The sequence below is a fragment of the Mirounga leonina genome, unplaced genomic scaffold (genome assembly GCF_011800145.1).
Source record: "Mirounga leonina isolate KUSES-001 unplaced genomic scaffold, KU_Mleo_1.0 Mir_106, whole genome shotgun sequence".
NCBI lineage: Eukaryota > Metazoa > Chordata > Mammalia > Carnivora > Phocidae > Mirounga > Mirounga leonina.
The window spans coordinates 6,010,691-6,035,242 of NW_023270232.1; the positions used below are offsets into that span (position 1 = coordinate 6,010,691).

Genomic DNA, 24,552 nt, shown 5'->3' on the forward strand with positions numbered 1-24,552 from the left:
ATATGGCCAGATTCTGGCAGCAATCTTCCTGACCCACTCTGGAGAGAGACAGAGCAGGAAGACAATGGCCCTGGGAATTTCCAGATGCCCAGGGGCTCTGCACATACCTCTACCCAAGCATTCCAGTGACTGCTCTCTTTTCCTGCCCCGGGGGCAACCAGTGGGTTTATATGTGTCCATGTGGGGCGCAGATGTGACTGTGTAAAGCATGCCTTGCTTAGCACCCCATCTTTGGTCTGCGTGCTTGCAGGGCACATCAGGGGGTCTGAGACGCCTGCCACACCCCATGTAGAAGGAAGGCCACATTCTGAGTTGGAGGGGCTGAGATGTGAAGGTTATGTAAGAGTTATCCTGCAGCAGGTGGATGATTATTTCAGCAGAAGAGCAAAGAATTCATAGGTTGGAATTCTGTTAGGGAGAAAATGCGTGTGGCCCCACCGCCATGGAGCACCCCTTCCACCACACGGTTCTCTTAGGATAAGTCGGGACACATAGGTTGAGAAGGACGTCATCTCCTTCCACATTTGGGCACTCTGCCCCCGTGATGTGTGCTGGGGAGTGGAGGAGTGTGGAAGGAAGTGCCTCCGCCCATTGGATTTCCCGTCATTCCCTGTGCTGGGGTGTTGGGGGGCCTGCTGTTTCGCAGCAGGCACTGGTCTTTGGTCTCTGTTGGGTCCAGACATGGGTGCCAGGTCGGCCCCGGCGGAAGGAAGCCTGACACAGGGTGCTCTGAAGTCCACGTGCTCCCGAGTTAGGGTAGCTTCCTGTTCCGGGGGAGCCGGTGGGGGCCCTATGGTGCACACAGCTTCGGCTGCCAGGCTCTGTGGCCATAGCCTGCTCTGTGTTTGGCCGGCCCGGGAACAGGCCTCCAGTCGCCTCCTGGCTTTCCCCTCCCTGTGGGACCCTCACATATAGGCTTGGCAGCTCTGTTCCTCTCTATTGGGTAGACAGCAGTCCCTTTGTGGGTTGTCGGCTGGTTACTTTGCTCATAGGCTGCAGGGCATGGAGAGATGGAAGCAGGGAGAACAGGGCCATGTATGAAACGCCCTCCAGGTCCTGGGAAGACGTGCGGCCAGGAGTCAGAGGCTGGGATCCACTTCTGCCTCTCTGGTGTGTGGCCCACTCATTGTTCCCAGATGCGGAGTTGGCATGAGATGTCCATGTGCCAGCCCTATGACGGCCATTATGATCCGCATCTATAGGGACAGAAACAGAGGTCCTAAGGAGTTGCCTGGTGTGCCCTGAGCCACCCAGAATCCAGGGCAGAGGTAGGATTTGAACCCGGGACTCTGGCCCCAGTAGCTGCATTGCTTTACCAGTGCTGCGTGCTGACGCTGACTTGCTAAGCAAGTCACTCCTCTCTGGGGTTACGTTCAATGAGGCGATTAGTTACGTAAGTCGTGGCCCATCACACACAGACATTGGAGATGATGCTTTTAAATATGCGGAATACTGTTTCACAAAACAAACAACATATAAACAGTATATTCAGTATGATTACTGTTTTGTAAAATGAGCCCACGCACGTATGCACACACACACACACACACACGGCAAAAAGCACGGTAACTGGTTATCCTACATCTATCTGGCAGACGGTCGATTTTCTTCTTCCACCTTTTTTTGTACTTTTCAAAGTTTATAGGGTGAAATGTTTTATATTCAGAAAAAAAAGTTAGTTAAAAAAGCTGGAATTGTTCAAGGGGCATCCTCAGGAGATGGACACTCAGGGGAGAGTGACCTCCCTGTCCTTGGGGGTGGACAGGCTGAGGCTTGTCCATCTGTCATGGACACTGTTCCTGGGTATCCTGATTAGAGGAATGGGGAGGACAGCATTCTTTGGTGGACTGTGCCTGGCACGGCCCCCCGGGTCCCTGGACCTATGGAAGAAAGGAGTTTCCCAATGCCATGCTCCTCAAACTTGACCATGGCTGAGAATCCCTGGAGACTGTGGTCACATTGCAGACTCTGACTTGGGAGGTGGGCCCGAGACTCTGCATTTCTAAGACCCTCGTGTACTTTCCTTTGGATTTGCCCTGGAAAAGTTCCCCGGGCACTGCAAAGCAGATGATTCCGGTGGCGATTGGAGAGGTACACACAGGGACATGAGGATGAGCGACCTGGACTGGATGACATTTGTGGAAGGACTCTTTCCAGCTGTGGAAAGATGAGTTTTTGTCAGAGGGCTGAGTTTGAGGCCGGGGCCCCCTCACACTTGGCTTCATGGAAAGAGTGCACAGGTGGAACCAGGAGGGCCAGGATTTTAATCCCAGCTCTGCAGCTCCTTAGCTGCGTGTCCTTGGGAAGGCCATTTTGCCTCTCTCTGCCTCAGTTTCTTCATCAGTACAGTAGGGATAAGAAGGCTGCCTGCTAAGGCCATAGTGAGGATGAATTGGGATAACATGGATCAGGAACCTGGCTCAGGATCTGCTCTGTGGTAGGCTCTTAACACATGCTTGCTTCCCCTAAAATTGCATGCTCCCTTCTCCTGGCAGGTGGATGAGATTTACCATGATGAGTCCCTGGGGGCCCACATAAACATCGCGCTGGTCCGCTTGATCATGGTCGGCTACCGACAGGTAACCCCCCCTTGCCAATAGGCAGGGTTTGGAGGGAGAAGTGGTGTGGGGCCGATGCATCGGACTGGCTGCGGGGTGGAGAGCCATTGGTCAGTGTCTAGGAAGCATTTTGTTTCCAGAATCAGAACCCTGAGACCATTAGAATTGAGGCTTCAGGGGCATTTGGGGATGTTACGCAGGGACTGAGGGATTCCCTCCAAACTTGTAAGCAGACAGTCCTACAGCCTTACAACTGGAGATCCCTCTTCCTGAGGAACCGAAGTGGAGATGGGCTCAGAGTGGGGCAGTGACCGAGCCAAGTCCTGCTTTGCTTGGACGCTGGGGCCCTGAGCTCTGCAATCTTAGACTGGTCTCTTATTCTCCCCCAAATGGGGGTAGCAACAGAACTTTCCTCCAGGGGCTATCGTGAGAATAAAATGAGACCGTGAACATAAAGCCTAGAAGAAGTACTCAGCACAACACCTGTCTTGCAAGTCAGTTGAGGGATGAAAGAGAATGTGTGTTGAGTTCTCAGCAGACAGGTGTCCCGGCACACTCCCTAAAGTGGGAGGGCTGTGCACCAGCAGTTGGAGTCAGGGCTCCTCGGGGACAGTCCGTGCAGTCCCGCGGGCCTCAGTGTCCTCCGCCGGTGGGAGGGGAGCGATGGGTGCCCCCTGCAGTCTGGGGACTCTGGTGATCGCCCGTCTGCTGATGCTCTTGGCCCCCGCAGTCTCTGAGCCTGATCGAGCGTGGGAACCCCTCTCGCAGCCTGGAGCAGGTGTGTCGCTGGGCGTACTCTCAGCAGCGCCAGGATCCCAGCCACGCAGAGCACCATGACCACGTGGTCTTCCTCACCCGGCAGGACTTCGGGCCCTCAGGTACGCCAGGTACTGTATTAGCTGGGGCCAGGTGTGTAGCTGCAGGGCAGAGGCTCAGGCTCGGGGCCGGGCTCTCTGGAGCCACCCCAAGGCGGTTTGAGGGACCAGGTTCCCTGTCAACAGAGAGAGTCCTGGGACTCTGGAGATAGGACCTGGCCGCACAGGTGGGCAAGCTTGGGGGACCAGGGGAAGTGAATGGGTCCCCATTCTGGTCCCTGCGGTCTTGGTTGAGCCTGCCAGTGGCTGGGAATGGCGTGTGTTTGTTGACTGACCAACTGACTGGCTGGCTGGAGGGACATGGCATGGAAGTCGGGTGTGCACAGGCTTGGGGTATCTGGAAATCTTACTGTTTTGATCAGAGGAGGGGGTGACAGAGGCTTGGAAGCTGTAGGCCCTGAGGGGAGCTGTAGAGCTTTAGGATGTGGGAGAATTTGGCTCAGGTTGCTCTGCTATTGGGAGGGGGACAGACTTTGCAAAGATCCTCCTTCCTCCAGACACCCTCTGACAGTGACCACGTCAGCATGTCCCTTCAGTGGCTGGCTGTGCACAGACCTCGCGGAGTCCTGCCTCACCTTCCTGTGACCTCTGTCTGCCCTCTCTCCCTCTCCCCGGCAGGGTATGCACCTGTCACTGGCATGTGCCACCCCCTGAGAAGCTGTACCCTCAACCACGAGGATGGCTTCTCCTCGGCCTTTGTGGTGGCCCACGAGACTGGCCATGTGTAAGTGTGCATAAGCGTCGCCGGGAGGGCCTGCTGCGCTGGGAGCTCCGAGGAATTCTGCGGGTGTGGGTGGCTTAATCCCAGATTGGGCTCCCACCCCCCCATCCTGGGAGATGCCAGAGGAGCTGCCCATGCAGTGTGCCCAGCCATGATGGGGAAGGAGCCCCGGGGCCCAGATGGCAATTCTGGGCCTGCCTTGGGTCCAGCCCCCACATCCCAGGGCCATGGAGGACCAGATGTGGCCCCGCCTTTGGGCAGGTAGATGCCGTGTCCCATCATAGGCAGGGGTCTGTTCTCTGGATGGCCTCTATCCCTCATCCCATCCACAACCTGAGGCCCTCCCAAGAGCCGTTCCAGCCCAAACAGCTGCTGCAGCGCTGGCCTGAGCCCATCGTAAACAGGCGCTCATGGGCTCAGGCCTCGGGCCAGGCTGGCAGCCGGCTTGCTTGGTCTCTGGACCTGGATTTTGTTTAGAGCATATCCATTCATTCATTCAACCAGTATTTCTTGAGCACCCACTGTGCACCAGGCCCTGTGGTAGGAATGGACTGTAGTGGAGAATAGGCCAGAGAAGCTACATTCCGGGAGAAAGCAAATGTGCCACTGTCATCCAGGTTGTCCTTTGGTAACGCGCACATGTTACAATCATGCCTGCCGGCCTCGTCCCCCCACTGGGCAGAACTGAGGGACACACTCCCGGCCCCTCCCCTGCAGGTGAAGGACTTGGGAAGGAGAGGGGTGGGCCAGCCTGGAGGGGTCTGGCACCTGCTGTCTGCCACGCGCCTCTCCACACCAGCCCTATCTGCCCAGGAGGCCCCTGTGGACTCCATGCAAGCTCCACCCCTCGCTGGGGCCCCAGCTCCCTCCTGACTGGCACGCGGGGAACCTCAAGAGTCCCTTCCTTTCCCGGAAGCCCATGGTGCCTCATATTTTAGAGCTGGGGGTTTGTCCTCCTGTGTGTGGGAGGCGGGGCGGGGGGGGGGCGGTGCTCCACTCTTCATGTAGCAGAGGCTCTCGCTGGGGAGAGACAAGGACAGCCTTAGAGGTCCATGTGTCTGTCTGGTGGTCAAGGCCAGACGCAGCCACCTGGGAGTATTTGAGAATTTAGAGCCTCTGGGCTTTGGCATTCAGTACGAATGATACAAAACAGACTTTACAATTTAAACCATCGCTATGGTAGGTGTGTACCACGCACAAAGCTCTGTGCTCAGTTCTGCAGGGTCTTGGAAAAGCTTAAAAGCTGGCATGCAGATACTCAGGAAATGAGGTTGAACTGAACCAAATGAGTGAGACCTGGTCCTTGCACTTGCAGGCCTTGGGCCTGGTGCTGCGAGTTGTTAATGGTGGGACAGGTGGCCCCTGCTGTGGGAGGTCAGCCCTTGGGGGTCGTGACCAGGGAGGGTGTACGGGGGAGGAGTGGGGCTTGAGTGGGCCTTGGAACCCCTGAGGATGTGGGTGGAGTTTGAGGAGAGGGCAGGAGGGCAGAATGAGTCCAGCCCCATTGGGGAGCAGGGTGGGGCCTCAGCTTCCATCCAGAGGGGTGGGCCTCCCCTCTGCATGGTGGGGAAACTGAGGCCAGGAGTAACAGTCTGAAGCCTGGTCAGGGCATGCTCTCCTATTGCCTTCACAGGGACCGGCTCCCTAGCGTGACTCGGGGCTCTCTTCTGTACCCCACCCCCACCCTCTAGGCTCGGCATGGAGCATGATGGTCAGGGGAATGGCTGTGCGGACGAGACCAGCCTGGGCAGCGTCATGGCGCCCCTGGTGCAGGCTGCCTTCCACCGTTTCCACTGGTCGCGCTGCAGCAAAGCGGAGCTCAGCCGCTACCTCCCGTAGGTTGCCTCCACCTCTGGGCTGGGGACAGGGGAGCACACAGCCTGCCACTCCATCTCCCCCGCCCCCCAGCCATCTCCGTCCCAGGACCACCCTGCCCCCAACATGCGCTCCATTCCCAGCCTTGCTGCTCAGCTCCTGGGCCTCCAGGGACGTTGAGGCCGAGGACAAGCTTTAGACCCAGGAGCTTAAGGCAAAGAACGGGGGCAGAGTGGATTTGGGTGGGGCAGGTGTGGGCAGAGAGACTGTCACTAACCTCATGCGGCAGCTGGCCAGGGCCCCCAGTACGTCCTGTGTGGCAGGCTGCCTTTCCTTCCCTCAGTGCAGTGAGCCCTCCGATTGTTCTGGAACGGGTCCTTCCTCCCTGGAAGACGCAGAGGGCAGCAGGGGCTGATTCCTGCAGGCCTCCTTTGCTCCCTAAACCCCCTGTCCTCCAGGACAGGAGGGCGTGGGAATTCCTGCCTCGGCCTGGCTCACCTCCTTGTCTCCACCGGCAGCTCCTACGACTGCCTCCTCGATGACCCCTTTGCACCCGCCTGGCCCCGGCCCCCGGAGCTGCCAGGCATTGACTACTCAATGGACGAGCAATGCCGCTTTGACTTCGGCTCCGGATACCACACCTGCTCTGCGGTAAGTTCTCACCGGCCTCTGCCTGCCGGGGTGCCAGGGCCTTGTCCTCCTGTGACCCCGGCTGGGCCTCCGCAGAGCACCTCCCTCCCAGCTGGCCAGGTGGCCTGGTGATGGGCCCACGGGCTTGGTGCTACCTGCCGTGGGGGGATGCAGGGTGACCAGGGCCCGGCCCTGCCGCCTTCTGCTACATACCTGCCCCACCCAGTCCCACGCTTGGAGGCAGGTTTGTGCAGTGGCTGGAGGATGCTTTAGTCCTGGGAAAGATGGGACAGAGTAGAACAGAGAGGGCAGGTGGCCGATGGGGTCCTGGCTGGGTGGGTTACTGGGGAACTTACCTGCCGGGCAGCCCCTCTGTCGCATCAGGGGCTGGGCTCTGGCCTGCTGGACTAATAGTTGTCTCCATCTACTCTGCGGGGTTTGACAGGATGTTTTGGGCTTATTTGTCACCCTAGGGAAAATCTCCTGTGTCCCCACATAATCTCTCTCCAGGGGGTCAATTGCATGCTCTCTCCTCCCCACCCCATGCCTAGGAGATAGATACAGGGAGCATAGCCCTTCCTTACCCTGCAGAACAGGGCAGGAGAGAGCCTGGCGCTGGGGAGCCCCCCAGGAGAGAACCAAACAGCTGCTGATCAGGGCCTTGGCAGAGGCTCACATCCTGCAGGACCAGGAGACCCTTCTCACTGCTCAGGCCACATGGGGACACATGGTCTCTGAGCTAGGCGGGGAGAAACAGCCTGGGATGTGGAATTTCGGTGCCCAAGGCCTGTATCTGTAGGACGCTGGTCTGGCTGGCAGGGGATCATAGGAGAGAACAATCTGGGCTCTCCTGGACAACATGAAACAGGAGGTCACCAACATCAGGCACAGCCTGGTGAGACCAGAGGCGGGTGGGAGTCCTGGCCTCGTCTGGGTGTCTTGGGGTCTGGGCCAGACTGGCAGCCCTTTGAAGGCCCTGATGTGCACTGGGCTCAAGGGGCTTGGCAGGCCCAAGCGTCCCCGGAGCCTCAAACCCTAGTCCCTGCCCAGTGGCATGGCGGCTTCTTCAGAGGCAGGGAGGGAGACCTGGGAGGCAACAAGGGGAATGTGGGCTGTGGCCTGCCCCTTCTCGGTGCCCCGCCGGAGAGAGTAGGGGGTCCCTGGAGGCCATTAAAGTGGGGTCCAGTTTGAGGGCGTGGACCTGCCTGCGTCCCTCCCCGTGTTCTGGCCCCAGCGCCCACCACAGCCCTCCCCTCTCTCTGCCACTGCCCTTTGCCCCCGGACAACTTGGAGCCTGAGTGCGTGACCGCTCTCCCCTGCCCGCGCAGTTCCAGACCTTTGAACCCTGTAAGCAGCTGTGGTGCAGCCACCCCGACAACCCGTACTTCTGCAAGACCAAGAAGGGGCCCCCCCTGGACGGGACCGAGTGTGCACCTGGCCAGGTACCTGGGGCCTGGGGCTGCGGCAGGACTGTGTGGGTCCCCGGGAGCCCCCGTCCCCCAGGCGTGGGTGTGCAGATGGCATGCATGGAGCACCTCCATGAACTCATATGTTCACACCCTCCCTCCCACACCACAGTGTGCAGAGCTTGACATTCTCTTCCAGCCCTTCCGGCAGGAAGGCTTACTTCCATTTTACAGATGAGAAGAATGAGGCCCAGGCAGGCAGGCGAAGGAACTTGGGGAGTCAAAGAAGGGGGGGAGGGAAGACTCCAGGTGTCCTGCTTGCCCTCCCTGGCCCACCACGCAATTTCTCCCACACACGTGTTGCCTCCCCTGCCCCAGACCCAGCCTTTCACATATGTGCGGGCATGTGTTTGCCCCCTCGAGTGTGTGTGTGTGTGTGTCAGGGCTTCATTTGTCCTGGGGGTCTCATGGCTGGGTCTGAGAGCCCTGACCTGGGGTCTGAAACCCACCTCTGCTCTATCGCTGGCCCTGAGCCTGATCTCTGTGGTGCCTGTAGGCCACTTGTGGCACTTCTCTGGGTCCTGCTGACCCCTGATCAAGTGCCCTCTCCACTCCTCAGGTGGTTCTGATGTCACGTGAGAGCAAAGGGCAGAAGCAGGGCGTTGAGAGAGGCTCCAGGCTTACTCAGCATCAGCTGGGAGCCCAGCCACAGGGTGCCCCCCTCCAGCCTGCCCTCTGCCCTCTGCCCTCACCAGGCTCCACCCACCCAGCACATGTGTGTGGGGGGGGCGGGGGGGGGTCTGCCCCTTCACAGATGGCTGGGGCTTCCCGTGGCTTTGCACGGGCCCAGTGGGCTCTGCGCCTGGTGGGCTCTTATCCTAGAGACTCGGTATACCTGCTCCAGGTGTTTCCAGAGTTCCAGGAACTTCCGTCACCATTTCACGTGACAGTTAATCCATGACTCTCAGTTTTGGCTGCATATTGGAACCATCTGGGGAGCTTTCCGAGTCCCCACCCCCCAGGGCAGGGAGTGACTGCAGATGGGCATGAGAGCTCTCTTTGGGGTGATGGAAATGTTCTAAAATTGGATGTGGTGACAGTTGCACAAGGCTGTAAATTGTGAAAACTCACTGACTTGTGCACTCGACCGGAGCGATTTTTATGATACAGAAAGTATCTGCCACGTCTTTAAAAAATCCCGACCCCTAGAGATCCTGACTCAGTTGGTCTGGGGTGGAGTGAAGGCATCTGGCGTTTTAAAAGTTCCCCAGGGGACTCCAAGGCTGAGAACCACGCAGCTTTCTCTTGAAAAAGACCCAGGGAGCTTTGCTGTCCTTCTCACATGTTGCCCTGCAGGAGAAGGGAAGCGAGTTACTTTGGTTGAGCCCGCCTTTATGCCTGGCCTCAAGCTAGGGCCTTGGTAGGTGTTCTTGCTTTCAGTTCTTAGAACAGTTCCATTTAACAGGTGAGCACACTGAGGCTCAGCAAGGGAAAGTTGTGCCAAAGTCACACACAGCTTCTAATGGCTGAGCCGGGATTCAAACCCAGGCCTCTTAGACTCGATTCAAATATTCCCTCCATTTGTGCATGGGTAGACCTTCCGGTGGGGCTGGCTTGCCTCCCACAAACACACCTGCCTGTGGCCCCTGCAAGGGGATTTTCAGGTGCAGAGTCAAGATCGCCTCTAGACAGCATGGAAAGATTGTGTCTTCTATTCCCGATCAGTTCTTTTTTTCTCCAGGAGTGTTAAGCCAACTAACGGCAGTTACTATCGTCACTGATAATACTGTCTGCCATTTTTGGAGGGCTGTGCGTGCCAGGCATGATCTCCTTCAAGGCTCCCAGCAGACCTGTGGGCAGGTGCTGTTAGGCACACTGTTCACTGGAGGGATAGGCTCAGACAGGGGAACCCTTTGCTGAAGGTCCACTCGGCTCATGGTAGGGGTGGGATTCTGTGCAACCCTGAGGCTCGTGCTCTTAATGTCCTTCGCTCTGGGCTCAGCTGTGGTGCCCCCAGCCACGTGCACCATGGGGCGCTCTCCATAGCAGGCTGGGTGGCCCCGGGGTAACTTCACTCCGTCTGCTCCATCCCAGTGGTGCTTCAAAGGTCACTGCATCTGGAAGTCGTTGGAGCAGACTTACGGCCAGGATGGAGGCTGGAGCTCCTGGACCAAGTTCGGGTCATGTTCACGGTCATGTGGGGGCGGGGTTCGATCCCGCAGCCGGAGCTGTGACAATCCCCCGTGAGTGCTCTTGGCTGAGGTGGGCAGGGCAGGGGACTGGGAGAGGAAGGCACGTGGGGAGGGGTGAGGGCAGGACACTCGAGAGAAGGACCCCTGCAGGTGGTTTGTATTCTATTGGTGAGGACCCAGAATTGTTGGGGGTGGGGGTGGGGCTGGGCCTGATGTCTCCCATCGGTCTGAACCAGTGATTCTCAAACTCTCGTGTATGGAAGATTCTGAGTGGGCCGAGGACCCTGATCCTCTGGCTAAGCTTTGAGAAGACACTGATCTAAATGCTCAGTAGCCGTGTTTGCTTTCTTGCCATATGAAACAAAACTTCCACTGATTTTCCTTCACTAACCTCTTTCGGTCATCAAATCCTGCCTTTCACTGCCCCACCCAAATTCCAGGAGTCTGGGGGAGCAGTCTGTGTCTCCCCCTTTTATTCCCTCTGTGGGGATCCCTCCCATGGTTTTGGAACTTCCGAGTGCCAGCTGGCTCTGGCCTCCCTGTCCCAGGCTGAAGCCACCCGGTTGGAACAGGCTCGGGCTAGATGGAGGCCGGCCAGGGGCGGCCGTGTGGGTCAGCAGGCTCCAGGAACCAGGGGTGCCCAGCCTCCGCAGAACAGCAGTGCCCTTGGATGCTGTGGCTCGGTAGTGGCCATCCGCCCTCGCATCCTCGGGAGGGATCCTTCGTCCTCTGCTGTTTACCTCCGGGGATGGGAGGCTCACTACTGCCTGTCGCAGCCTGATCCCGTGTCCACGGGCTGTGCTGACCTTTTATAAATATGAGCCCAAATGAACTGCCCTGTAACTGCCACCTGTTGGGGGTGTGAAAGCCCGGGTTGGAGAAAGGCCCCGTGAGGCCCACTCTGAGTAAACTACCTTCCAATCTAGATGGATGGTTATCCCCTTGATCAAAGCTGCCGTCTAGCAAACTCCTCTATAATCCTAACTCTTTGTGTTGTATGAGGCTTAAGTGACATAATATGGGTACTCTCAGCACTATGCCCGGCCCAGATTAAGCGCTAATAAATGGCAGCTGCTGTTACGATCATTGGTACAGTGTATCCAGCACTCTCTCGTGCCAGGTGGGATGGGGGGATGCTGAGCACTTCCGTGCACACACCCATGTGATGTCGCTGGCTCTGGGAGCACAGTACCAGGAACCTATGCTTGGAAACTTTGCATCGATAATCCTACCCAATCCTCTGCATGTAACGGAGAAGAGAATACAGATGGCTTTAAATACCTTTTCTTATTTATTCTCAACAGACACACCAGGAGGCAGGTAAGAGAAGAGGTATCCCAGTCCCACCTTTAAAGAGGAAATTAAGGCTCAATAAGGCTAGGTGACTCAGCCGAGATTTGCAAAGGCGGGACTTGGGGTTAGACCTAGCACAGCCTTCTCGTTCCAGATCCAGGTCTCTCTTTACCACTCCTTACTTTATTATGAGGTGCAGTGGAAGTGGACGCAAATCGGAATTGTGGAGGCACGTTTTGAGCGCCTACTGTCTGCCAGGCCCTGTGCGATGGTTGAAAACATATACAAAGACGAATAAGACTGGTTTCTCTTCCAGCCCAGTGGGAGAGCATTCGTCATCCCTGTCCCCGCCATCCACCCCCCTGCCCTGTTTCTCAGCTCTCCTCCTCCCCCCATAGTGGGACAGGTGGCATGTGCCCAAGGGGTGGAGTAAGAGGAATCTGGAAGGACTCTGACCACAGCAGCCCCCACTGGGTGGGGGGGTCCCTCTCTAGTTTATAAGTTAGAGGAGCCTCTTTATGTTCCTCTCAAAGGCTGAGCTGCCATGGGTGGCCATGTGGGAAGCCTGGCCCTCCCAGCCTTCCGGCAAAGTCACCCTGTCCCTCTGTGCCTGCCACAGCCCAGCCTACGGAGGCCGCCTGTGTTCAGGGCCCGAGTTCCAGTACCAGATATGCAACAGCGAGGAGTGCCCGGGGCCCTATGAGGACTTCCGGGCCCAGCAGTGTGCCAAGCGCAACTCCTACTACATCCACCGGAATGCCAAGCACAGCTGGCTCCCCTACGAGCCTGCAGACGGTGAGTGGCTCCCCGCCCCCTGCCATGTCCCTGGGCGTCTGCTGGGTCCATGTCTTCCCAGGTGCGTCTCCCATGCCTGGGGCCACCAGTGGAGGTAGAGGGACAGTTGGGGCACCAAAAGGGACATGCAGTGGGCAGGCTTGCCATACACCTCTGTGCGGGCCCTTGTCTTGTGTGCCTTGGGGCCAACGGACCTCATGAAAGCCATCCCTGATTTATGTATTTATGCTGACGGTTTTCTGGCAGGGAAACCACCTAGAATCAGGGGCCCTTCACCCAGAGCTGCTGTTGGGGTGGGCAGCAGTGTTGGCTGTTGGGTTGGTGCCTCTCACCCGGGCCCCAACCTGTACGGGAAGGCACTCTACAGGCGCACGCGCCCTGGCTTTGCGTAACCACCATCCCGAGAGGCTCTGTCCTATCACATCCCATATTTTTAGGTTTTACTGATGGTGCTACTGTTATAGCAGGTAATGAAGAGGATTTAAAAGGCAGGCAGATGAGAGCCTCTGGGATCCTGATACTGACTCCCTCCAGGCTGCTCTGGGACAGACACAGGCCCCAGGACTCATGCAGAGGAACTGAATTTTGGGACCAAGTGCCAGTGCCAGGACCTGTGTGCTTTGGAGCCTTTCCACGGACGGCTCTCTTAGCAGCAGAGAGATGCCAGTGAAGGGCTGGGGTTCAAGGCGTCTTAGAGCCTTCAGGCTGGAGGGGCCCCTCACGGTCCTCTGTGTCCACTCCGCCTTGCCAGCTTCTCTATGGTCCTTTGATGGACAGATGTTCAACCCCTACCCCGCAGCCCTCAGCCTCAGATGGCACCTACTAGAATGGCCTTCCCTCTCCTGAGCCCAGGGCCTCCTCTTTGGAGCCCTGGTTCCAAAGGATTAACTGCAAGACCCTTGGTTGTTCAGCTCATATTTAGAATGACAATCTTCAGGTTGGAAGGGACCTCAGAGGCCTGTCCATTGCCCAGCAGGGCACAGACCTCTCCGGAACATGATGGCAGAGACTGTTTTCCCTCTGCTTTGAATTCCTCCCACCCTAGGGAGTTCGCCACCCCGTTGCCACTGTGGGCTGGCTTCCATGGCTGTCCACAGAGCTGTCTCCCTGGGGCGTACTGGTCATTGTCCCCAAACCCTTTGGGAGGGTTAGAGTCTCCTATCCCTCTCCCACTGGCCCAGGTCCCGCCAGGAATCTGGCTCCTGTGCATGAAATCTAAAGTGGTATTGGATGCTATGGTTCTGGACTTGAGCTCTGCGTACTGGGGCAAGATGCATCCTGGGAGCCCATGGACCAGGAGCAAGGAGCCGGATGTTTCCTTAAAAATTTGGCTGAGAGGGGTGGCTTGCTTTGAAAGCCTTGCAGATCCACTCAGATCCAAATAAGCCCCTGGGGCATTTGGACTTTGGATTTTCCCAGGACTTTTCGACAAATTCCAGAAAGTTATCTAGCCCCAACTTCCTTTTTCCTAAGAAACATGCAAATGTTTATATGTTCTTTGGAACCTTCTTTTTAGCACATCAATGGCCCAGATAGGGAAGAGAACAATCAAATGTTAGAATTAGAAAGGATCTCCTGTCCTCTCTCACTGCAGCTTCATTGGGCAAACCCAAACCCAGATCCCTGTTCTGCCTTACCTTCACACAGCCTCCTAATGTTTACAAACATGTGAAGATACACCATCATACATGTGACTGGGGAAGTGTATGGAGAGGTCAGTGTGGGAATCAAGCCAGACTGCCTGGCTTAGGATCCTGGCTCTTCTACTTACTGTGTGTGTGGCCTTGAGCAAGTTTCTTAACCTCTCTGGTCCTTGGTCTCCTCCTCTGTAACACTAGAACTTACTTCCTTATGGTATTGAAAAATTTAACTGAGTTCATTCACAAAAAACATTTGAAATTTTACATCCAGAGTGTGTAGGGGCACCTGGCTGGCTCGGTCGGTAGAGCATGTGACTCTTGATCTCAGGATTGTGAGTTTAAGCCCCACATTAGGCGTGGAGCCTACTTTAAAAAAAAGGAAAAAAAGAAAAAGAAAAAAAAAAAGCGTGTAAAGGTTTTGGAAGTATCTGGCACTTAGTAAGCATTCACTAAGTGTTGGCTTATTATTATTGTTATTATTATTATTTTATCACTTGATTTTCTTTAACATCCTATGTAGCATTTTATTGGTCAGGGATAAGGAACTGAGGCTCAGAGAGGTCTGATAATTTGCCCAGGATCACTAGGCTAATAAGTGACACAGCAGGGATTTTAAGCCCCAGCTCCACCCCCAGAGCTCCCCCCAGCACCCAGAGCTGGTCCAGGAGCTTCCTGCTCCGGACGGGCGCTGCTCTCCTCCTGGGCCAGCCCACATTCTCCGAGCACGGCTGGGAATTCAGCATGGTCTCTTTGTCCACAGATGCCCAGAAGTGTGAGCTGATCTGCCAGTCGGAGGACACAGGGGACGTGGTCTTCATGAACCAGGTGGTCCACGACGGGACACGCTGCAGCTACCGGGACCCATACAGCGTCTGTGCCCGCGGCGAGTGTGTGGTAGGTCCCCTGCTCTGGGCCCCCCACCTTCTGCCTTCCCCAGGGAGACTGGAGGCTGCACTGCTTGCCCCTCTTTCTGTTCCCTGGGGAGACCAGCGTCTCCTTGCCTGCCCCACCCGTGACACCCTTGGTCCTCAGCATAATCCCTGGTTGCTAGAAAGGGGTTATTACCCAGCCCCCTTCAAGGGAAGAGGAATGGCCAGGTTTAAGACCTGTCCATGTCACATGGAGAGTTTGTGGCAGAGACCTGTCCAGGAGTGCCTCTTGGTCTATGGTCACCTTGTGGGGCCTGGGGACCAGGGAGGGAGTCAGGGGCTGCCGGCCTGGGGATGGTAATGGGGGGCATGGGAGCCTTCTCCTGCTGAGCCCCCCTTCTGGCCTCAGCCTGTTGGCTGTGACAAGGAGGTGGGATCCATGAAGGCAGATGACAAGTGCGGGGTCTGTGGCGGCGACAACTCTCACTGCAGGACTGTGAAGGGGACACTGGGCAAGGCCTCCAAGCAGGCAGGTGAGCAGCCTGGCGCTGGGGAGATGACCAGGAGTCGCTGGGGTTCTGGCCTGGCCAGGGGTCCCTTGAGCCTGAGTCCCTTGGGCGGGCCCTCCTTCCTCTGCTGGGCCACAATGCGGGGTGGGGTAGGGGGCTGTGGGGGGAGGCACCTGGAACCTGCCTCTACACCTTCCCAGGAGGCCCTAGGCGGCGGAGTCAGAAGCCACAGATGGCCACCTCCCCTTCCAGTGTGTGCTGCCTGCGTTTGGGCCCAGGAGCCTGGAAACATTTTCCTGCTGGCCAGTGTGCTGTGATAGGAGCTCAGCCATCTCTTTGGCCCAGGGACTGTTAGGGGGAGTGAGAGCTCAGATAGGTCTGAAGAGGTAGCCCAGACTGGACTGGAATGTTTTTTCTCCTCCCTCTCTCCCTTTTTTGGTAAACTTGTGGCGCCTCCTGCTTTGAACTCCTAGTACCTTGAGTTCCTTGACTTCCCTCCCACCTTCAGTCTGTCCACACTTGGCTGATGAAAAGGGCCAGGTATTAGTCCTTTACATTCTAGGATAAATTAGATCCATTTCCCCTTTGGGAGTGTCACAGCTTTGCCTCGCCTCTCCTTTTGAGGGCAAGGTTGGTGGCTTTAAGAGAGGTTTGTTTCCAGGTTTGGGATTGGGAAGGCCATGGGGCCCCGAGAAGCCATGCTGGATCTTCATCTAAATCCCTTAAAGTATGAGAAGAAAGGGGGAGAGGACATCAGGAGAGAAAAGGAGGCTCAAGAAAGTGGGGAATAATAGTAACTAATGTGCATGCGTGCTTACCCCCCACCCCCACCCCACGCAGCCCTTAGACTTGATAGAGCATTTAAACAATAGCAACTCTCAGCACCTTGTGGACAAGGGCCCGTTCCTGTTTTACAGATGAGGAAACAGGTTCTTGGGGATGTGCTAGGGGCCGGGGGGCATGGGTGATGGGGTCTGCTGGGCAGACGGGCCACCAGTTCAAGATGTTCACGGATCCTTCTCTGTGGCAGGGACTCTCAAACTGGTACAGATCCCAGCGGGTGCCAGGCACATCCAGATTGAGGAGCTGGAGAAGGTCCCCCACCGCATTGGTGAGTGCTGGGGAGCTGGGAGAGGGGCTGCTAGGCCCTCGGGCCTGCCCTCAGCTGTGGGAAAGCCAGGAGGGCAGAGGAGAGAGTCTAATGCAGGGGAGCTTTCACAAATTCGAATAATGGCGGGGAACCCTTAATTTTTTTTTTTTTTTTTTTTTTTTTTTTTGTTGAATAGACAACCTGTTCCATGGTTCAAATTTCCCAAGGGGTGAGAGGGGATCTAGCAAAGATTTCCCTCCCATCTCTGCCCTGCAGGAGCTGTTTGTTTCCCCAGGGGCAGCCACTGTTGATTAATCGTGCACACCTCTTAAAGGAAAACGATTTTCATAGAATGTATCAGCCACCTTTTGCTGTGTAACATACCATCCCAAAACTTTATGGTTTTAAGCAAGTGTTTGTATTAGCTTATGGTTCTGTGGGCCATCAGTTTGGGTTGGGCTCAGCTCTTGCTGCTTCTTTTCCTCTGCCTGGACTCACTCATGCAAAGGCAACATCTGGTGGGTCCGTTAGATGCCGGTTGGTACTGGTGGTCAGCTGGGGTGATGGGGGTGACAGGGCCATGTCCCCAGCTGGCTAGCCTGGGATTATTCACATGGTGTCTGTCACATGGTCCTCAGTGGGGGCAAGAGCAGGCAAGCCCCAGCGTGCAAGCACTTGCCAGGTCTCTGCTTGTGTCATGCTTTGTAATGTCCCATTGGCCCAAGCAAGTCTCATGGCCAAGCCCAGACTCAGGGGGTAGAAACTGACAATCTCTTGGTGGGAAGTATGTTAGAGTCACAGTTCAAGGAGGTGTGAACACTGGAATAGGAGGAATTTGTAGCCATTTTTGCAGTCTGCCACATGGACCCTTAAATTATTCTTATTATAATGACACTTAAACACAATCACTAAATCACCCCTTAAAAGAGTTATACAACTATGAAACCAAGAGAGATTAAAAATGAGGGCCCCGAGGGGCGCCTGGGTGGCTCAGTTGGTTAAGTGACTGCCTTCGGCTCAGGTCATGATCCTGGAGACCCTGGATCGAGTCCCGCATCGGGCTCCCTGCTCGGCAGGGAGTCTGCTTCTCCCTCTGACCCTCCCCACTCTCATGTGCTCTTTCTCATTCTCTCTCTGTCAAATAAATAAATAAAATCTTTAAAAAAAAATGAATGTCTCCAGAACAGGCAAATCAAGAGAGACAAGAGGGCAGGTTCGTGGTGCTCGGGCTGGCCTGTGGGAGGGGATGGGAGTGGCTGGAAATGGGGGTGATGAAGTGTCTTCAGGAATCGGATAGTGGTCCAATAATCACTGAAGTCCACACTTGAAAAGGCTGAGTGTACGGTATGTGAATTACATGTCAATTGAAACCACATAAGCGTGGTTTGGAGCAGGGTCTCAATGAGCAAGCAGGGAAGGTTGCTGTCCCGACCTTAGGTAGTGGCTGGGGTCTCCCACACTTGTCTGTGTTCAGAGCCCTCACAGAGGGCATGTGTGCCATGATGTTGCTGGGCCTCAGCATATCCCAGAGGCCCCTCTTACCTGTTATGCCCACATGGTCACACTGCTTGTCACCAACTCTTCCTAAACACGAACACAAAACCTAACATCTCTGGGCAGGCTCGTATATTACAAAAATGCTGATAGTCATGTTTTTAGGTTATCATCAAAATAATAGAAAATATTTTAAAGTGTCCTGGGGAACTTGCACCCCCTGGGGAATACATCTACACTGACACAGTTGTGATCGAGCCTTAACCTGCTCTGGAAGGCACCTGAGAGGGTATAGTGCAAATGGGCAAGAGGCACAAGGAGCAACTGAGGCCCACAGTGTCTCATGGGCCCTCTGTGTTCCCCGATTCACCCACACAGTGAGCCAGTCTGGGCCGGGATCTCCTGTCTGCCAGCCCCATGCCCTTGCCCCCCACACCGCTCTGCACGGGGAGTGTGAGTTTGGAGGGCTTGGCTTGGCCAACTCCCTGCCCACTTGCCTGTCTGGCTCCGGGGTATTTTGCCGGAACAGGGGCCAAGAGGGGAACGGGGCAAGGAGAGGAGACTCATTTACTCCAAGGAGAGGGTGGAGCTTGCAGACACACCTCCGGCTCCAACCCCCCCCCAGATGATTCCATAATACTAGCAGCCCCTTGGGCCTCCTCGGTCCACCCCTTCTGCCCCTTCCCGGCCCCCCATGCCCTGCCTGCCCAAGTCTACTCCTCTGTCCTCCGGAGGTGAGGAGGGCTCCATGGAGGCTGCATGTGGGCTTCTGTAGGGGTCCAGGCAGAAGCTCCCAAAACCCAGGGCAGGTTCAGCACAGGGACACTTGCCTGTGTGTTTACTGGGTGAGTTCCCTGGCAGGCTAGAGCTCCACAGGGTTGGGCAGGCAGGGGAGTGGAACTGAAACCTGACGTCAGCACGCATCGTGTGATTATGCACGTGTGAGGTCCACAGCGTGCCCTCAGTGAAAACGTGCAAGGTGTGTACATGTGAGTGAATGTGCATGCGTGCGTGCGTGCGTGCGCCTGCCTGTCAGGGTACGTGCTCTCCGGAGAAGTCCAGGACAGATAGCGGTGTTGGCGGTGAAGGCCAAGGCCCTGCCCAAACTCATTAGACTCTCCTGGAATCTGGGGACGTGGATTCTTTGAAAGGGAATGAGGGGAAGAGAATCGGGCTGTTACTGTGTGCCCTGTGCTGGGCCTTGAGCTGGGACTTTTCACTCATTACCTCCATCGGCCTCGTGATGATCCGTGGAAGCTCCTCTCTAGCCATGGAAGGCCTAGATGGCATCTCTCAGGAGGAGACTGTCTCATCTGCATTGGAAATGTGTTGTGTAGCGTAGCCACCCTCATGAATGATCTCAGCTGGATCTTCTGGATAATTTGCTCCAGCTTCTCCATCAGCACTTGATGCCTTTCCTTGCACTTCTTTGTTACGGAGATGGCTTCTTAAACCTCAAGAACCAACCTCTCCTAGCTTCCAACTTTTCTTCTCCGGCTTCCTCCCCTCTCTCAGCCCTGAAGAATTGAAGGGCTTTGGCTTAAGGGAATGTCATGGCTGGTTTGATCTTGCATTCAGACCACTTTCCCCATATCAGCAATAAGGCTTCTTTTCTTTCTGATCATTCCTGTGTTCACGGGAGTAGCACCTTCAGTTTCCTTCAAGAACTTTTCCTTTGCCTTCACAACTGGGCTGACTGTTTGGTACCACACTCCTGGCTTTTGGCCTGTCTCGGCTTTCGACGTGCCTTCTGCACTTCGATGCATCATTTCCCAGCTTTTGATTTAAAGTGAGAGACGGTGACTCTTCCTTTCCCTGGAACACTTCGTGGCCATTGAAGGGTTATTTGTTGACCTGATTTCAATGTTATGGTGTCTCAGGGAATAAGCAGGCTTGGGACAGAGACGGGGGAACGGGCCCCTCAGTGGAGCAGTCAGGACATAGACGACATTGATCCATGAAGTTCACTGCGCTATGTGGGCACAGTTCGTGGTGCCCCAAAACAATTCCAGTAGTAATATCAGATATCACTGAGCACAGATCACCAGAACAAGTATCATAATGAAAAGGTCTGAAATATTGCAAAAATTACCAAAATGGGACACAGAGACGTGACGTGAGCAAACGCTGTTGGAAAAATGGCACCGATAGACCTGCTTGATGCACGGTTGCCACAGGTGTTCGGTTTGTAGAAAATGCAGTATCTGTAAAGTACAATGAAGTGAAGCTCAGTCAGACGAGGGATGCCTGTAGTCGCTCAGGATACAGAGTGGCTCAGCGGTCGGGCCAGGACTCACAGGCGAGCCTGGGTGGGCAAGTCCCCACAGAGCCCAGCCCACCGCCCCTGGAATTAGGGGTGTACAGGCTGGAGGTGGGGCGGTGGCTGCCGAGAGGTTTTGGAAGCAGATGGGGTGGTGGGAAGATTTGTGGCTGGGCCTGGCCTGAGGAGCTGCCCAGTTCTGGCTCCAGGTCTGGCGATTCTGGGGGCTAAGAGACATCAGGCAATGAGAGATGGGGGTATCTCTCCTCCTCCCGCTTGGCAGGGAGGCTGGTCCTCCAGAGAGCTGGGCCACCAGCCCTCTGTGCATCCGGGACAAGCCTTTGCCCCTCGGGGGCCTCCGACTCTCCATCCGGACTATGAGTGGCAACGGCCTCGGGATGTGTGTGAGGATTCCATTGAGGCAGGTAGCACTGTGACCAGCTCATGGTTAGTGCTCTGACCGTTGGCTCTCCCGGTACCATAATTGCGTGGAATGGTTTTCGTCCTCATCAGGTGGGGACACCCCCGGGCTCCGGAGCCCTTGCTCTCCTACCTGGCTGAGGGGCTTGGGTCCCAGGCTGCCGCCCTTCCCCACCCTGCCCCTTCCAGGGTGGCCGAGGCTGTGACCCGGGGGCCTTTTCCAGGGTGTCTGCACCTGCGTACCTCCCGCCCACCTGCCAGGCACCTTCAAGAGCGAGTTGTGAGTCACTCGCTGACTGGGACGTTAAGCGGTAGAAATTTATAGATGTTATTAAAACTCTCACTCTGCACCAGGCCCCGAGGACACCAAGACGGAGGCGATACCCTGACAGGCTATCTGGGGGAGATGGGACATCTACAGTAGCAGCAGTGCTGAATATCTGATGACAGTAACAGTGCCTACCATTTATTGAATGGCAGCTGCATGTCACACACGCTGCCTAGTGCTTTACATGCACGAACTCCTTTAATTGTCCCAGGAGCCCCATGGTGGCTAGGTGGGGTGGGGAACTGCAGTTATCCTCATGGGGCCCGCCACCCTGTGAGCGAGGTATAATTAGGATTCCCATTTTATGGATGGTGAAACTGGGGCAGCACAGGGAAGCTAAGTAACTTTCCCAGATCAGTCTGACCCCAGAGCCTGTGGGCTTAGCCTTAGGGCTCTGCTATAGACGTTGTAGGGAAGGCAAATGCCTGAGGCCTGGGCAATCAAAGAGGGCTTCCGGGAGGACGGGGGAAGTGTGCTGAGCCTTACATATGATTAAAGATTAGGCAGGAAGAAGGGAAGACAGGGTGGGAGGAATGGGGTGCACCAGGGTCCAGAGGCAGGGTAATGCTGTGTACAGTCAGTGTGATGACTCATCTGACTGGGGAAGGAGTGACAGGTCATAGGGAGCCCCGAGGGGTTCACTAGGAAAGTCTTGATGCCCCAGAGGAGGTCTGGCTAGTGCTCCTGTGAAGGGGAATAGAAATTTGTGTGACCCTCTCCCCATGGCCAGCGGTGAAGAACCAGGTCACAGGCAGCTTCATCCTCAACCCCAAGGGCAAGGAAGCAATGAGCCGGACCTTTACTGCAATGGGCCTGGAGTGGGAATACGCGGTGGAGGACGCCAAGGAAAGCCTCAAGACCAGTGGGCCCCTGCCTGAAGCCATTGCTGTCCTGGTGAGCCCCCATCCTGCACAGTGGCCCTTGTCCACTCCCTTGCTGCCCCAGCCCAGCCCCCCCTTGCTCACTGTCTTCACTGTTAAGCCAGCACAAGCCTGGTGGAAGTCTTCCTGTTGCAGTGTCTTCAGCGGCCTGGGCAAGGCCAAGGCCAAGGTGCCCTCTGTGCTTAAAGGCAGGCAGGATGGCAAATGAGGAAGGAGAAAGAAATGATTGTCTTACTGTCAGAGGGAGTCTCCTTAATGTAGCTTCAGAAATAGGGCCAAGGAATGAGCAGGAGGCATGGGGTTGGTTCCCCCTGTCATCCTGGCATCCTCTGGTGTCTGCTGGCATTCCGTCATTGCCAACGAGTGACCTGGGGGTGCCGTTTCATGCTGCCAGCCTCCTGAGAGGGGGATGGGGCCAGCCACCTCTGCCCACTACTCCTCTTCCTAGACCATAGACCGGGGCTTATAGAATAGGGACTGTTAATGCAGGAGATCAGACCAGGAGGGGCTTTGTCTGCAGGGCTCTTGACACCGGCTGGTGGCAGGGAGATTGTGGATAGGCTTTGTTCCTGGTGCTGCCCTCACTAGTCGGGGAAGTCCTAGAGGGCAGGGTCTGAAGCCTATTGGTGACAGCATATTAATTCAATCTACATGTATTTCCCTTCACCCTAATTTGCTGACCCCCCCTATACACCTATGGCCAATGATTTTCAGCAAGGGTACCAAGACCATTCAGTGGGCAAAGAATAATCTCTTCAACTAGAATGGTGCTGGGACAACTGGATTATCCACATGTAAAAGAATGAAGTTGAACCCCTACCTCACACCATATACAAAAAGGAGCTCAAACTAGATCAAATACCCAAGCACAAGAGCTAAAACCATAGAACTTTTAGAGAAAATAGAGGGATCAATCCCATGACCTTGGATCTTAGTCGTGATACCAAAAGCATGAGCAACAAAAGAAAAATAGGTAAATTGGTCTTCATGGAAAACTAAGAACTTTTGTACATCAGAAGACACAATGACAGCAGTGAGAAGACAAGCTGAACAGGATGGGAGAAACCATTTGCCACCATATATCTGGTAAGAGTCGTTATAGACTATCTTCTGGAGTGTCAGGTAGTGTGGCTGCCCTGGTGAGGAGGACAGACCGACAGACATGTTTCCTGCCCTTATTAGAACGTAGGTCTGTGGGAGGGAAAATTATCCACGAGCACACAGCAGGTGTGTAGCCTGAGTCTGCTGCATGGCTGCTGGTGTGAATGGTCTCCCCGGCCATGCTCAGTGCTGACCCCACATCCTTCCCTTTGACTCCTCTTTCCTGGCCCCCACCCCATGCTGGCCTTGCCCCTCTGCCCTCCAGTCCTGTGCCACCTCTTCTTTCTCTCCTCAGGTGCTCCCCCCAGCTGAGGGTGGCCCCCGCAGCAGCCTGGCCTACAAGTACATCATTCATGAGGACCTGCTGCCCCTGATCGGGAGCAACAACGTGCTCCTGGAGGAGACAGACACCTATGAGTGGGCACTCAAGAGCTGGGCCCCCTGCACCAAGGCCTGCGGAGGAGGTACTGGCCCGTCCAGCCATCTGGCGGCCTCGTGGGGGCAGCCCAAGCCTTGTCAGGGGAAGAGCAGGAGTGGCTGGGGGCCAACATTGTCTCCGCTTGTTGTGTCCCTAGCTTGTGCCCCACTTTCTCCTTAGAGATGTCTCGGGTGTGACAGCCTGTCTGGGCAGGGCGTTAGGGCTGGGGCTGGGAGTGCTGGAGCAGTAGTGGGGCCGGGCCTGTGCCCTGTGAGGGCTCCCCAGCTATGTCAGCTCCCGTCCTCCCTCACCCAGGGACACATGAGATGGGCAGATCAAGGCTTCTTCAGAAAGCGAGCAGGACAGGAGGGTGCAGAGGCACAGAGGGAGGTAGGATTGGCCCTCCAGGCTCTCCAGAGTTTGCCATCTCCGAGGCCCCGGCAGAGCAGCGGGGGCCTGGCCGCACCCGGCCCAAGTCAGCCTGCCCTCCCCACAGGGATTCAGTTTACCAAATATGGCTGCCGGCGCCGGCGCGACCACCACATGGTCCAGCGGCACCTGTGTGACCACAGCAAGAGACCCAAGCCCATCCGCCGGCGCTGCAACCAGCACCCATGTGCCCAGCCCGCGTGAGTGTCCTGGGGGAGGGACTGGGAGCCTGATCCCATTCCCGGGGGTGTCGCTGACCCTCCCTCAGCCAGGAGGAGGAGTTGCTGGGCCTGCTTCCTCTGGCCCCTGCCCCTGGGACTCCCTGAGCAGAGCAGCCCACACGGCAGACTCTGCCCGTGGCCATCGCGGCCCTCCTTGTGCATCTGTCCCCTGCGGGGCTTCTGGGTTAACTTGCACTCCCAGAAGAAGGACGATGCTTCCTTTGTTCTGCCCCTTCCAGTGTTCTTTAACAGATGGGAAAACCGAGGCCCACTTTGGGGACATAGCTTTCCCTCAGTGTCCGAGGGACGATGAGGTGAAGTGGATTTCAGTGCTTCCAGGCTCCGGGCCAGGATGCTGACACCAGCCCCCAGTCGCGGTCTGGCCTGGCCTGAGGAGACAGGCTCATTTGAGCACAAGGTCTTATTCTTAGGGTATTTGGAAGGGGCTTTGTGGAGAGGAAGACCTATGACCTGTCAGGTATTCGATGTCTGGTCTTGAGCGTGTTACAGAGGTGGCCCCAGCACCTCCTCGGCCCCCAGGCAGAGAGCCGAGTCCTTTCTCCAGCCTCCTCAGGAGTCCTCGGGGGTCCGAGCAGTCCACCTTGGC

General features: G+C 56.1%; 1 protein-coding gene across 1 annotated transcript in view; it reads left to right on the forward strand.

The window, feature by feature from the left end:
- The window catches only part of LOC118017824 (A disintegrin and metalloproteinase with thrombospondin motifs 14-like), a gene marked incomplete at its 5' end in the record, with an annotated part of 71,522 nt that overhangs the window by 38,318 nt on the left and 8,652 nt on the right, over nucleotides 1–24,552 (forward strand). The window contains 14 exon segments of the mRNA XM_035016084.1: nucleotides 2,496–2,579; nucleotides 3,289–3,436; nucleotides 4,052–4,157; nucleotides 5,846–5,989; nucleotides 6,488–6,620; nucleotides 7,928–8,041; nucleotides 10,100–10,248; nucleotides 12,110–12,285; nucleotides 14,686–14,819; nucleotides 15,204–15,327; nucleotides 16,334–16,414; nucleotides 21,626–21,789; nucleotides 23,173–23,341; nucleotides 23,792–23,924. Of these exon segments, the coding sequence (XP_034871975.1) occupies nucleotides 2,496–2,579; nucleotides 3,289–3,436; nucleotides 4,052–4,157; nucleotides 5,846–5,989; nucleotides 6,488–6,620; nucleotides 7,928–8,041; nucleotides 10,100–10,248; nucleotides 12,110–12,285; nucleotides 14,686–14,819; nucleotides 15,204–15,327; nucleotides 16,334–16,414; nucleotides 21,626–21,789; nucleotides 23,173–23,341; nucleotides 23,792–23,924 (1,859 nt within the window).